At 41.4% G+C, this 13,894-nt stretch overlaps 1 protein-coding gene across 4 annotated transcripts in view; it reads right to left on the reverse strand.

The window, feature by feature from the left end:
- PDE5A (phosphodiesterase 5A) overlaps positions 1-13,894 on the reverse strand; it is a 255,717-nt gene that overhangs the window by 153,274 nt on the left and 88,549 nt on the right. For all 4 annotated transcript variants that reach the window (XM_077476828.1, XM_077476827.1, XM_077476826.1 and 1 more), the window contains exon 3: positions 1,864-1,953. In XM_077476828.1, coding sequence (XP_077332954.1) covers positions 1,864-1,953 — 90 coding nt within the window. The remainder of the gene's footprint in view (positions 1-1,863; positions 1,954-13,894) is intronic.

The raw sequence follows: 13,894 nt of genomic DNA on the forward strand, positions 1-13,894 counted from the left end.
TTCCTTCACTAGTTCTGTCTACCTGGAGCCACGTTCAAAATGAACAGACTTTTCTCCATGAGTGGGCAAGTCCGTTCATTTCAAAAGTCCAGCGGACTAGCACACAGATGTGCGGATTGACAATTTTGAGTCAAAACTTCTTTCTAAGTCCGCCGGACTTTTGGGAAGAAAAAGTCCGCCGGAGCCCACACACGGGCGGATTGTCCGGCGGACTCTGGTCCGCCAGGCCAAGTCCGCCGGATAATCTGATCATGTGTACGCGGCATAAGACTTGTATTTCACATTCCAACCATAGAATTGATTGTACAGGCACATACCCCCCACATGTATGGCAACTGATCATTACATTTTTCTATGAGTTTTTTTGTTGTTTTTAATTAAATATATTAATTCACCAGATCCTTTGTATTCTGTCAGGTGACTCCTGGCATCCCCAAAATGCATTGACTTGTTGAATTGTTTTGATTAAGTACATTTTCTTGGCCCCTTTACTAACACTATAAATAGTTCAGCTATACCCCTTGGACCTTATCCAAGGTACCATCCATGTTTATATCATTTAGCTTATGGAAGCTACACAATCGACAAGATTTATAATCTTGGAACCATAAAATATATATATGTCACATCTAGCCTTTGCCATGTAGGAAATGTTGTCTATAATTCATCTTAATTCTGGTGCCGTGTGCATGAGGTGTGTGTGAGAACAATGCTTTGAGTGTTCGGGATCAGCTGCAGTAATCTCCAGTTATCCATGGTTTTAAGATACAATTATATATCTATTAGCACCTTACGTCATAGAGTACAAGTAATTACAATATATGTGTGATTTATATTTCTGATTTGATGTTGAAGTATTGCATTTCTGATTATTCTATCAATATTATAGACAGCTAAAGATACAGTATATGCAATTATCCTATAGAAGTCAAGCTTATCTATACCTCCTCATACCTTCCAAGCCTCCTTACTGCTACTGTAATGGTGAGGGGTCTCCTTTACTAATAGAGATGGTTATTAGGCAGGAATGTGAAGTCAAATTTCGTCAAACCAGGAAAAGTTAAGGTTTGCATAGAATTTGCTAATTCTTTCGATGCACTAATTGTTTTGGCATGCAGTTTTTACTGAGAGTGTCCTCTGCTTATATATATTTTTTTATCATTTGTGTAATCTGAAAACTGCCAAAGCATAACAGCCGGCAGTAATAATCTGAGTGGTTGCTATAGTTTACTTCACATTGTACATTATTATTGAATGTTGCTCTGCAACATGGGAAAAGGCCATTTCTGTGCATTTTATTACATATTCAAAATGTTCTATATGTCAGCAAACCAATTCAACATCAAACAAGAATGGCATTAAGTACTTCTGGAGTATATCTTGCCTTGTCCATGCCAAGAAAGAACACAACTGCATAGTGTGATATCATCACACTATGCCAGCACTGCCATTGTCCCCATACATTAGCTTCCACAAATTTTAGTGTGAACTGGGAGGCAGCCTACTGCTCCAGCTACAAACAGCGATAAGAAGAGGAGGTTTCGAATTGTAGGCCCCAGAGTAATAAGAATGACAGCTAAGGCCCTATCAAACCCCATAGACTAAGGGGGAGCTGCACCTTTCGTACGGTTGTAGGCTCAGTTCAAAGGGTTTGTGTTGGTTTTTTATTGTTAAAAAAAAAAGTATCAAAAAACAACATACCGGTACGTTTCTGGAAATGCAAGGCTTAAACTAAAGTTCACTAAACTCTACAGTCTTCTTGTAGCTGAAAGGCAGTCTTTATATTTTGTTACAACAATACTGCCCTTGTTAACCTTTCAACTCAGGAAGTGGGAATATTTAGGGGAAAATTGCACAGCTTACCTCTTCTCTGTGGTTCTTTATTGGCATACAAAGAATACTTTGTGTTTTGTACCCAGTAATTTGGTCGACTTCCGCATTGAATCTGGAATCCTGGAAAGGCAAACGACATTGTCTAATTAGATAAAAGATTTCAGATGATTTTTCGATGTAATAATCTGATTTGACGATGGACATTCCAACTTAGAAATACAGCAGCAGCAGCCACAGCAAAGGACAGACTTTGCTATTACAATGAACACAAGCTACATGAACAGGCATACTTAAAGGGGAATTGTCATTCTTTTTCAGGGGATATGCATTCTTAGTTCTAATCGTAACAACTGCATGAAAAGTCATTTTGATTTGGATTTCACATTTTGCTTGCATATTGTTGCCTATTTCACTGACTACTTTTCATATGAGCCTATACAGATTTTCTTTCTACTGGCTATCTCCATGCCAGTTAGACTGCTATCATCAAATGTTCAAAAGAGTAACACAAAACTCTGTATAGCACGCAAAGTGAAAACACCAAAGTATGCCTCTCTAACTTGTTTTTGCCAGCTTCTGGAATGTATATTTGAATGTCGTGTTTACTCCATATATTGTCCCTTTCCTACTCCTCCAGTGTTCCCTCCTGTACTTCCAATTTGCTCCTTCTCTAGTGTACAACGCTGGACAGATTTTCTTTCTACTGGCTCCATGCCAGGGAGGTTGATATCATCAACTGCTGAACAGGATGAGACGAAACTCTTCAAAACTTAAAGTGAAAATGCCAAAGTATACATCTCTACCTTGTTTTTGCCAGTTTCTTGAATGCATATTTTAATGTCATATCTCCCCTCTACAGTAATGCTGCTGTATTGTCAACCAGTGACCCCTTTGCATCTCAATTTCTTATCTTTTCGTTGTCCCCGCCTCTTTACTCATCCACCAATGTTAACTATCTACTGTCCTACTCGTCCTCTAGTGTCCCATCCTGTACTGTTCCTCTCCTCCTTCAGTGTTCCCTCCTGTATAGCCTCATTCCTCCTCTTCTAGTGTCCCCCTGGAACTGTCCCTCTCCTTCCCCTCCAGTGTTCAGACCTTCACTGCCCCTCTCCTGCTCCTCTAACATTCTTTTCCTTTTGACCCTCTTCTCCCTTTCCATTGTTTCTCTCCTTCTTCTTCTCCACTAGTGTTCCTCTGTTACTGTCCCTATCCTACTCCTCCAGTATACCCCCCCCACCCCGTACTGCCCCTCTCCTCCAAGGCTTCCTCCTGCACCATGCCTTTCCGTCTCTTCCGGTTTTCCCTCCTGTATGACTCCTCTTCTCCACCAGTGCTCCCTCATGTACTGCTATTTTCCTGCTTCTCTAGTGTACCTTTCTGTCTTGCCCCCCTCTTCCTCCAGAGTATCCTCCTGTATTGCCATTTTCCTCCATCTCTAGCTCTCTAGCATACCCCCCCCCCCATATTGTTCCTCTTCACGACCTCTGGTGTTCCCTCCTGTGCTGCCATTTTCATCCTTCTCCTCTAGCATACCCCCCTATATTGTCCCTCACCTCCACCCCCTGTACTGAACCCCTTACTGTCCCTATTCTCCTCCTCCTGTGTTTCGTTTTCTCCTTTACTGACATTTTCCTCCTCTAGTGTACCCACTGTACAGTCCCTCTCCTCCTGTGTTTCGTTTCCTCCTTTACTGACATTTCCCTCTTCTAGTGTACCCACTGTACTGCCCCTCTCCTCCTGTGTTTCGTTTCCTCCTTTACTGACATTTTCCTCTTCTAGTGTACCCACTGTACTACCCCTCTCCTCCTGTGTTTCGTTTCCTCCTTTACTGACATTTTCCTCTTCTAGTGTACCCACTGTACTACCCCTCTCCTCCTGTGTTTCGTTTCCTCCTTTTACTGACATTTTCCTCTTCTAGTGTACCCACTGTACCGTCCCTCTCCTCCTGTGTTTCCTCTTATACTGCCGTTTTCCTGCTCCTCTAGCATACCCCACTGTTCTGTTCCACTACTCACCCTCCAGTTTTCAATCCTGTACTGTCCCTCTCCTTCTCCGCCAGTGTTTCATCCTGTACTGCTCCTCTGCCTTATCAAGTGTTCATGTTTATACTGCCCCTCTCCTCGCACTCCATTTGAAAACAGACAGCTACTTTTCAACTATTACTTTTTCATTTGTGAACAGATCTGGACCGGATAGAAATCTCTGCAGAGAGAAAAATTACCAAAGCAGCACTGTGACCTCAAGTAATTATTTATTAGGAGTGAAGAAAAAAATGCTAATTTAGTGAGCTCACCCATTGCAGCTCACATAAAACAGGGATCACCTCCACTGGGTACTAAGGAAGCAACTCAAAGCATGCAAATACAACAGGAGCACCAAGCCAAATGTAAAGCTTCCAAAAACACAGCCAAAAAATGTCAGGGTTCACATGCTCCACTTTTATCAAGATGTAAGGGTTACACAAACTTGCATGGGCTCAATAAACCTCTTTAGAACATCAAATCTGTGTTCAGATGTATAATAAACGTTTCAAACAGTGAACAGCGAAGTGTTTTACTAGTGTTAACTGAGAACTACAGAACTATTAAAGTATCTTGGACTCTTTACCTTTGGCTTGGTGCTCCCGTTGTGTTTTCATACTTTGAGAAATCTCTGGTGGAAGGATGTAACAGAAACTTGAAAGCCAAGTACTAATTCTGCAAATTGCTCGTCAACCAATATCTGACATCACAGCAGTCATCAATGACATCTTTCCCTGATCCACAAGCACTATGTAAACAAACCTTGGCAGGCGATCAGAAGCCAAAGAGAGGAAAGAGGGCTCCATATGTTTATTATTTTTGGACGTTGAAAGATCAACTGATTGTGAAGGGAAAGGATGACATATTAGAGTCATAATGACTTGTGTCTAGAACCCCCACATTCGGCTTCTCATTTCCAGTGCTAGCTCCTAGGTAGAATAGGTAGGTAGGAATCTAAATACAACCATTCCCCCATAACTCAATAATGAGACAACTACAGAAATGTGAAGGAGAACAAAGATCTGACCCCAGTTGTGCCTTCTTTCCCTGATACACCCAAGGCATGCATCCATTTTGCCCACCCATCAGCCTAGTCCTAATTAACAATGTATTGTTTTCAGCAAATCTGAATTCTCTGATAGACATGGAATGAAATAGACACACCCTGTACAGCACTTATACGAAGGGAGAAAAGCCTGTATATCTAATATGCCCCCTTGGACACACAGGATCCAATGGGAAACCCACTTTAGACAAATGAAAGGGAGTGGGGTACTGGAGAGGGGGATTAAGACTGCAGGGGATTATGAAGGTAAATATAGTACTTTCTTTTTAAGGTTTCAGAAATAATCCCATGAAGAACAATAAAGTAAATCTATCATGTGAGAAAAATTAGGGTTCTTCTTGCTGTCAAATGATAATCATGGAAACACACTGCTTTTAATACTGTTTGAGTTATTGACCCAGAATAAGTATGAAGGTCAGCAAAGATTAACAAAAGCTTAGCCCTTAGGCAGCCCGTAGATGGTGCAAATTTCTTTCCTGAAACCACGGATTGCAGGAAAGAAATTTGCACGATTCCTCCATAAACACAGACAGTGTGGATAATGGGAATCCCTCCAGCTGAGCAATTGTCTTCTCCCTGAGGGGGCATGCAGGGGAAGCCATCCCCACCAAGACAATGATTATTGCTAGCAGCTATGGCAGCTGCTTGCGATAATCGGAAGCAAATCAAGCAGGCTGGTTGTACCCAATTTGATCGATCGATCAACTTGGTACATGCAGCCTGCCCATTAACTGTACAAATCTGGGCAGGTTCCTGCTGAACCGGTCGAGATTCAAACCATGTATTGCTGACCTTCCCCATATACTTTTTTGGTACTCCAGCTTAAAATATTAAAGTAAGATGGTCAGAATGACTAACAGGCAATCAGCATTTTAGAAGAGCTCAAAAATAGCAACCTCCATATATGTCTAATTGTGGTTCATCTTTAGAGTAGGATAAAAGTCTCTTCATTTTTACCAGAAAATTATCAGTAATTAATAGCTTCAGTACATAAACACTTAGGGTCCTTTCACACGGGGTGGATCAGTGGATATCTGCTTGCTCACTGCACAGGGAAGGACCTATCAGAGCGCCACTCTCCTCTATGGGAGATCGGGTGACGACGCAGTGTCCGTCGTCACCCGATCCGATCCGATGATGGATGGAAAAGTAGGTTTTTCCTCCGTCATACTTTTTCGGATCTGAGCGGATCGGATGCCAGCGGACATGTCACCGCTGACATCCGACGCTCCATAGACCTCTATGGAGCATCCCTTCAGGTCCGCCTGCAAAACTGACAGGCGGACCTGAATGGATCGGTAGTGTGAAAGAGGCCTTACTTTCTTCTATGCTTAAAGTGATTATAAACCTTTGTGTTTTTTCTTAATAACAAACATAACAAACATATCATACTTACCACCAATGTGCAGTTCGTTTTGGACAGTGTGGCATTGATCATCATCTTCTGGGGTCCTCCGGCAGCGCTCGAAGCTCCACCTTGCATCGATAAACCACCTGGAATAATCGCTCTCCCGAGGGGTTACCTTGCGGGCACGCTCCCGAGTCCAGCATTTGCATGCATAGACACAGAATGCCAAACTCAGATCCGCCCCCGGCCAACTTCATTGGATTTGATTGACAGCAGCAGGAGCCAATGGCTGCGCTGCTATCAATCTATTGAATCAACAGCCGAGAACCCCAAGCAGTGAGGAAGAGTGCGTCTCTGCTGGGTGGAGGTGAGTAAGATAGGAGGCTAGGGGGCTGGTCAATGTCAGAAGTTTTTTCACCTTAATGCATAGGATGCATTAAGGGGAAAAAATACGAGGGTTTACAACCTCTTTAAAGAGTATGTAAACCCCAAATTTCATATTTCTGATATGTACCTGCTTTACCATTTACTTGTATGAAAAAAGTATCCTGTCCTCTTTATTTTGCTTCCTTTTTGGATGAAATCCTTGGTGATCCTGCCAATCCCTCCTCTTTCCTATTAGAAAACTGACCACAAGTGGGAGAGCACACTGTAGGCAGTTCTCTAGCTGTGCTGGGAACTTAGCCCGCTCTCCTCCAATGATCAGATTTGTCCTGCCACGCCCCCCCCCCCACACAGCCATTCACTGGGAAGCTCAGTGCACTGCCGTTTCTCCTTCCCCAGCACTTAAGCAGCTAAGAAGAGAGGGAATGTGATCATTTATTTAAAAAAAAGGGAAAACATTTATTTATAATGTTCTTTATATCTATACACAAATGTTTTGCCTTTCATTTCTATTTTAAAATTATATTTACAATCAATTTAATCCCTATGCTACTGTTTACCGCATTCCACTTCCCAAAAACGTCCTGTTGCAGACAGCACACATATTTCATCACTGCTATGTCTCACTCAGCAGGACCCAGCCTTGCAACAGCACAAATGCATAGTTGTGTCTTTTTTATGTAGTAATCTGATTGTGTGTGTAGGTATCCCTGTGTAAACTGATCCTGGAAGATTGCAATTGAAAAGGTGGCTCTAGAGGACCCTATAAAATAACAGAACCACCCTAAAATGGAAAGCAGGGCTAGCACTTAAAGTGGTAGTAAAAGCAAAACCTAACTAACTTTACACCTACTCCCATCCACATTTGCAGTCGCTCCGGTCCAATCCCAGGCTGAGCTGTCAGCGGCAGCTTCAGTGTGCAGGAAAGGCAGCCAACAACAGAAGCCCTATAGTAAGTCTATGGGCAACGTCACTTCCCAGGCATTTCCCACCGGTTGTCGGCTTTCTCCTACACACAGAGGGTGCCACTGGAGACCGAACCAGCTTAAAAATAGGTAATTATAGCAATCTTTTCTTTACAGGGCTAGATAGATTAGGCTTAGGATGTGGGTAGGAGTAGTTTTAGAGTTAGTTAGGTTTTTGCCTTTACTTACACCTTAAGCTAAAGCATGAGGAAGGAAAACTTTAAAGAAGAAGCAACAGTGAGCAAGTCTTTAAAAAATAGTAGCCTTTAAAGAGGAAGTAAACCCTGATGGGTTTACTTCCTCTTTGTCTCCCTGCAAAGGTAAAGCATAACGGGCTACTATGCATCGCATAGTAGCCCATTATGTGTCACTCACCTGACACAGGAGCCAGCGATGTCACCGCTGTAGCACGGAGCGTCCATCTTCTTTCGGGTATCGCTGCTCCGGCCACTCACAGCACTGGAGCAGCGATGACGTCACTCCTGCACACGCGCATGGGGGCCGCTACTAACAGCATATCGCCGTTAGCAGCGGCATAGTCAGTGCGCCTGCGCGCCGCTGTCTACGGCGCATGCGCCATAGACAGTGGTGCCTGTCTTTTTGTAAATATCTCCTAAACCTACACGATATTTCTTGGACCTACAGGTATGCCTTAATCTAGGCTTACCTGTAGGTCAAAGTGGTTTGTAAGGGTTTACAACCACTTTAATATTACTTGCAACATAAAGCCACATTTTTTTTTTTTAATAGATCAGGGGAGGGTTAAAACTGCGTTCAGTTTATTTATTTTTAGCCATCTGTGTCTCATTACAGAGATTTCTCTTCACTTCCTTTCCTGTAGACTCAACAGAAAGTGAGAGGGGATCTTTCCAATGTGAGAGATATTTAAAAATGTTGTATTTGTCCTCTCTTTCCTTGGTGACATTGATGGTCAGAACAATTAGAAAGTGTGAGCTTCCCTAACAGAGACACAGACAGCAGGGGTTCTAACCCTTTGCCACTATATCCAAATCTAAAAACAAATGGTTTGCCTTTAGTTATACTTTAATACGAAATGTAAAAGCAAATAAAGCTAGATTGGAATGCAAGCAGTGGCTCTGAGGAGATAATATTCACTACGATTCCCTCAGCAGCCATTAGAGAAAATGCAAAGATAATAGTGGTGTAACGTAATAATGCAGCTATGCTTAATTCACAAAAATATGACACATTGCAATAAGAAATCAATACACAACATAGACCTTATATGACCTCAATTTATCATGTAGAGGTTCTGTTTATTGATGTTATTTTCAATTTACATTCAGTCACAGGCAAAATCATTGCTTAAATACAACTACAGAAGCATAGTATTAGACATTTCATTTTCCTGAACTTGCAGAGTCACTCACTGCACATGGACCGTCCAAATAAAAATATCCAATGCCCTATAAACTGTATGGAAGATCACCTGACCACCTCCTTACTGTGAACAGATGGATGAATCTGCAGTGTCATGTATTGTTTCCTGAAGGCTGGTACCAGGGGCTGTCAGAATGCCGGAACATTGTGACAATTTTTGGCCTGGCTCATCCAATTTTTCAATCAAAGGATGTTGGGTGGGAAGGTGACGGCGGGGCTTCCCGTGAAGTGAATTTTGGCTGGTTCATTGGGAACCATATGAAATTCACTCAGTGTATGGCCAGCCTTTGGAAATAAATTATCCTGATCACACTAATTACAAAAATACTAGTCAGAAATTAAAAATAATCTAGGCAGATAGTGCAAATCAATCAGATATTGAATGTCGTTCACTAAATCACTAAAGGGTCAATCTATCTCAAACTGATATTTCAGTTATTGGCAGATGCTAGAGAAGTAGACCATCAGACAATTTGGTATCTCTCAGGCACTCAATTGGTGAGATCTCCGCTTTACTGGGTCTGCACACCTGCAAATGCCATATTAAGGGTATCGCAATCTCACTGTTAGATTTTTTGTTTATTTTTGTTATGGCGAACGCAACAGGAGAAACTGGAAGACACAAGGGTGGCAAGGAACACCCAGAACCCTGAGGATGGACAAGACCATAGAACATTTTTACAGTATTGTATAGTGCTAGATCTTGCTGTTGGAGTTTAGGAGACATGTAAAAAGCTAGGAATTGACTGCATTTATAATTGAACGTTTTTATTGCTACATAGTAAGTTACATTTGTACAGTAGTACATACATAACTACAGTAGGTGAAGTTGAAAAAAGACACAAGTCCATCAAGTCCAACCTATGTGTGTGATTATATGTCAGTATTACATTGTATATCCCCATATGTTGTTGTCTGAGTCATATTTGTGAGATTCACCCCTCTATGAATGCTGATGATCATTTTTTTCTGAAACAGAAAGTAAGGAGAAATCCAAAATTTTAGAACCGTCTTCAGAACAAAAGGTAAGGGGAAGAGATTGTGAGCTCTAATGAGCAGGATCCTCTGATCCCACTTGGTCTGCTCACTTTCAGGGATTTCCACTAACTTTCTGTTGTGTAACCAGGGCACAAAGTAAAAGTGTTTGTAAACCTCAGACATTAAATATGAACAAAGCATATCCCTCTATAGTGTGTACTTGTCTCAATTAGGAGCACTATGTGTCATTTCTATCTGCTGCTTCATTCCTCTACTATCTGCATGAGTCAGTTCTGACAAGTTTTCCTGACAACAAGGAAAGATGGTGACAAGGAGGCATCTCCAGCTGATTGACAGCCTCAGCTCTGTTCCTGTGCAGCTGGTTGGAAGCTAAACAGTGGGGACCTTGAGTGGAGACTGAACAAGTATTGCTTTTTGACTGCTGGGTTGCATTTTCAGGTTCTTTTTGGGGCTTTTCCTTGTAGCTTTTTAAGACCTTTTTCTGACACTTTTTAAACAGATTCTTTTTCTTTGCTTCCTTCAGCCTACTAATTGATTAAGGGGAGTGGTTAATTGGTCACAGGTGCTTGAGGCCTATATAACCTTAGTGTTGTCTGAGTAGAGTGTGTGGATCGTTAGTACTTGTGAGTGCATTTAGTTCTGCGACTGTCAGGGGTTTCAATCCTTCCCTATTCTATGAAAAACAAAACTTTTTGCAATACATACACTTTTTGGGCCCATATATATGGATGTATTAGGGGCATATAACATAAAATTCTTGCTTTTTTTCATTGTCGGAGAAGCATAGGTAATACACACAGACCCCCGTAGACATGAATGGCTGTATATGGGTAAATTGGCATATAGGGATGGGATGATTCATTGAATGCAATTCCCAGATTAAAAAAAAAAAAATACTGAAAATGAGTTTTAATATTACATTAACATGTTAAAGCTTATATGATATTTTAGTGAGTAGATTTTTATATACTTTAATTGTTTGGATAGAGTAAAGGCCTGTACATATGATCCAAAAATCAGACGACAAATACCACTTTCAAAGCAATTGTACGATAATCTGGCCGTTAGTACACAGCTTTCGAGAGTTGATCATTTAATCAGTACACTTTTAGTTTGAAAATACAATACAAATACAATACATTACATCACTTCCAAAGTTGTATTCTGTCATATGAAATTTTTGTAAATTCAGCAACTACTTTCGAGAATTGATCACGACAGTTCATCTGATATTATCCAAAGAGACAAATGCAAAAATGTTTCTCGTACAATACCAGATTGTGCGACTTTCATTAAATCAGCACAGTCTTTGTCCGATAAGACAATACAACACATTACATCACTTCTAAATTTTTTATTCTGCTGTATGAGAATTTTCGTAACTTTAGTAACCTATTCAGTTTCAAAATGCGACTAGCAAGCGGAAAAAGTCAGACGATCTGTTGTCAGATTTTCGGATCGTGTCTATGGGGCATTAAGCTGTAAAAACACAGTCTTATTTTTACACTAGATTGTCTGCTTCCTAAATTTTATCTCAGGATCAAATTTTAAATGACATTTTATCTCAAGATGTCCATTGCACAGGTAAGGATTCATATGGATTTTATCCAGCAACAGACTGAACCTAATTTATCAAAAACTGAACGCTGGAAAATGTCCGTGTTGCCCAGCAAGATTCTGCCATCAGTCTTTCCAGCCCAAATCCAGATTTGTTATTATGGGTAACACCTCCACTTTTCGTGTTCTTGAATAACACAGCACACAAACACTATAGCGCATAGGTGGAAAGAAAACATGTATTTTTTGGACGAAAATTCTCTGATAAAGCCTATAATGTATGAAAATGTTGTGCAATAGCAACCTAATGCACTGTAAAACAGCAACGGCATATAACAAGCAGAAAAAGCTAGTTCGAATATTTGTAATGCCATTGTTTGCTCTTTTAAAAGTGGTGCTCCACTAAGTGCACATCAGTATTTCTACATGAGGCAAATTATATATTTCAGAAAATGTCGGCTCTGCAAATGGCTCAATTTCATATCGGAATAATGAAAGTGAAATTGCGGGAGAACTACTTTACAACACTAGGCTGGCACTATAGAAAAGGCTTCAAGTGAGACTTTCACAGCTTTGGTGCCTGGAGAATAAATCAAGTCCTAGTTCTACTGATAAACACATGCTTCTGTGGGGGAGATCAAGAGGGAGCTTGCGTCATGTTTTATCACAGATTCTAGCTAGGAGGGAAATCACTGGAAGCACAAGACAAACAATGCATCTAACAGGATCCTCTGATTGCTATTTACTTTTTTAGTACGTTTTTATCTACAATAACTGTAACACTAAGTTAATAGATAGCCAACATTTTTTTTTTTAGTTTGGATAAAATAAGGCCTCATGCAAACTTGCACTGTCAAACCTGCATTTATATGCATTTAGACCCCTTTCACACCGCCAGTGTTTTTCAGGCGCTACAGCGCTAAAAATAGCGCCTGTATAGCGCCTGAAAAAGGGGCTCCATTCACTCCAGTGTGAAAACCCGAGTGCTTTTACACTGGAGCGGTGCGCTGGCAGGGCGTCAGAAAAAGTCCTGCCAGCAGCTTCTTTGGTGCAGTGAAGGAGTTGTGAACTCACCACTCCTCCACCGCTCTTCCACCGCTGTTCCTCATTTAATCAATGGGGCAGCACTGTGATACCGCCGTCAAAACGCTGCTACGGCGGCATTTTCCAGGTGGTTTAACCCCTTTTTGGCTGCTAGTGGCGGGTTAAAGCTGCCCCGCTAGTGGCCGAATAGCGCTGCTAAAATGACGGTGAAACTCTGCTTTATCGCTGATGCCCTAGGCAGCGCAGTGTGAAAGGGCTCTTAGAGAACACTTCTAGCATGCAGGTAGTGAGGTTTCAATGTCATGAGTGTTTATTGCATTTAGGTGTGCTCAGCTTAGCTGTGTTTAGAATTCTGTGTCCAGGATCCAATTGGAAACTTTAAATGTGTCTAAACGTGGCTAACCATGGCCATACTTGCTTTAAAGCAGGGGTATCTACATTCTGGAACAAGTGATCTGAAGAGCATAAGCATTTCCAGATAACTATAGATTTTCTAAAAGTAGGACAGCCATTGTAAATAAGGCCTATTAATAGGAAATGGTTACAACACCTGTCCATTTTTTATTGCCCATCTGTGTCACGTTGGAGATTTCCCTATACTTCCTATCAGAGGCACAATGGTGAGTAAGTTGACATTTGTCAACAGAATATATGTCCCCTTTGGTATATATTCCCTAACCACCTGTTGTGGATAGAGCTTTAGAGCCCTTTCCCTCAGGCGGCTGTTCTGCTGCTGTTAAAAGTATGTTTTGTTATTTGGAAATTCAGAGAATCCTGGCACAGCGTTCACTTGCAGTTGTACATTGCGATTAGCTGCGGTTATGTGCGTTTACATGCGGCTGCGTTGGAACATTCTTGCCATTTCTGATGTGCTTCTTGTTGTTTTTCTTTCTTTGTTGTCACTACTATCTGCAGGAGGATTAGTACACTGCGATTACCTGCAGTTATGTGCAGATAGCTGCAATAAATCGTTCCTGGACGCAGTCCAAAAATTTTTTTTTAACCGCACCAAACCCCATGTAACCATTGCTAAATGCAGTGTGTGAATGGGGCCATAGGAAATTGTGTGAGTTTAGCTGCTGTAGATAATTTGATCTATCCACAGCTAAAGTTGAATTCTATCCGCCCGTGTGAAGGGGCCTTAAAATGCTGGATCACTGGTTTTCTGTCCCTTTGGCCACTTTCACACGGGCGGACAGAATTCAGCTTTTAGCTACAGATAGATCAAGTTATCTAACGCACTTAAACTCACACAATGAGTTTTCTATGGTCCCAT

Source organism: Lithobates pipiens, unplaced genomic scaffold, assembly GCF_037356315.1.
Source record: "Lithobates pipiens isolate NorthernLeopardFrog02 unplaced genomic scaffold, aLitPip1_a1.2 Scaffold_13, whole genome shotgun sequence".
Classification (NCBI taxonomy): domain Eukaryota; kingdom Metazoa; phylum Chordata; class Amphibia; order Anura; family Ranidae; genus Lithobates; species Lithobates pipiens.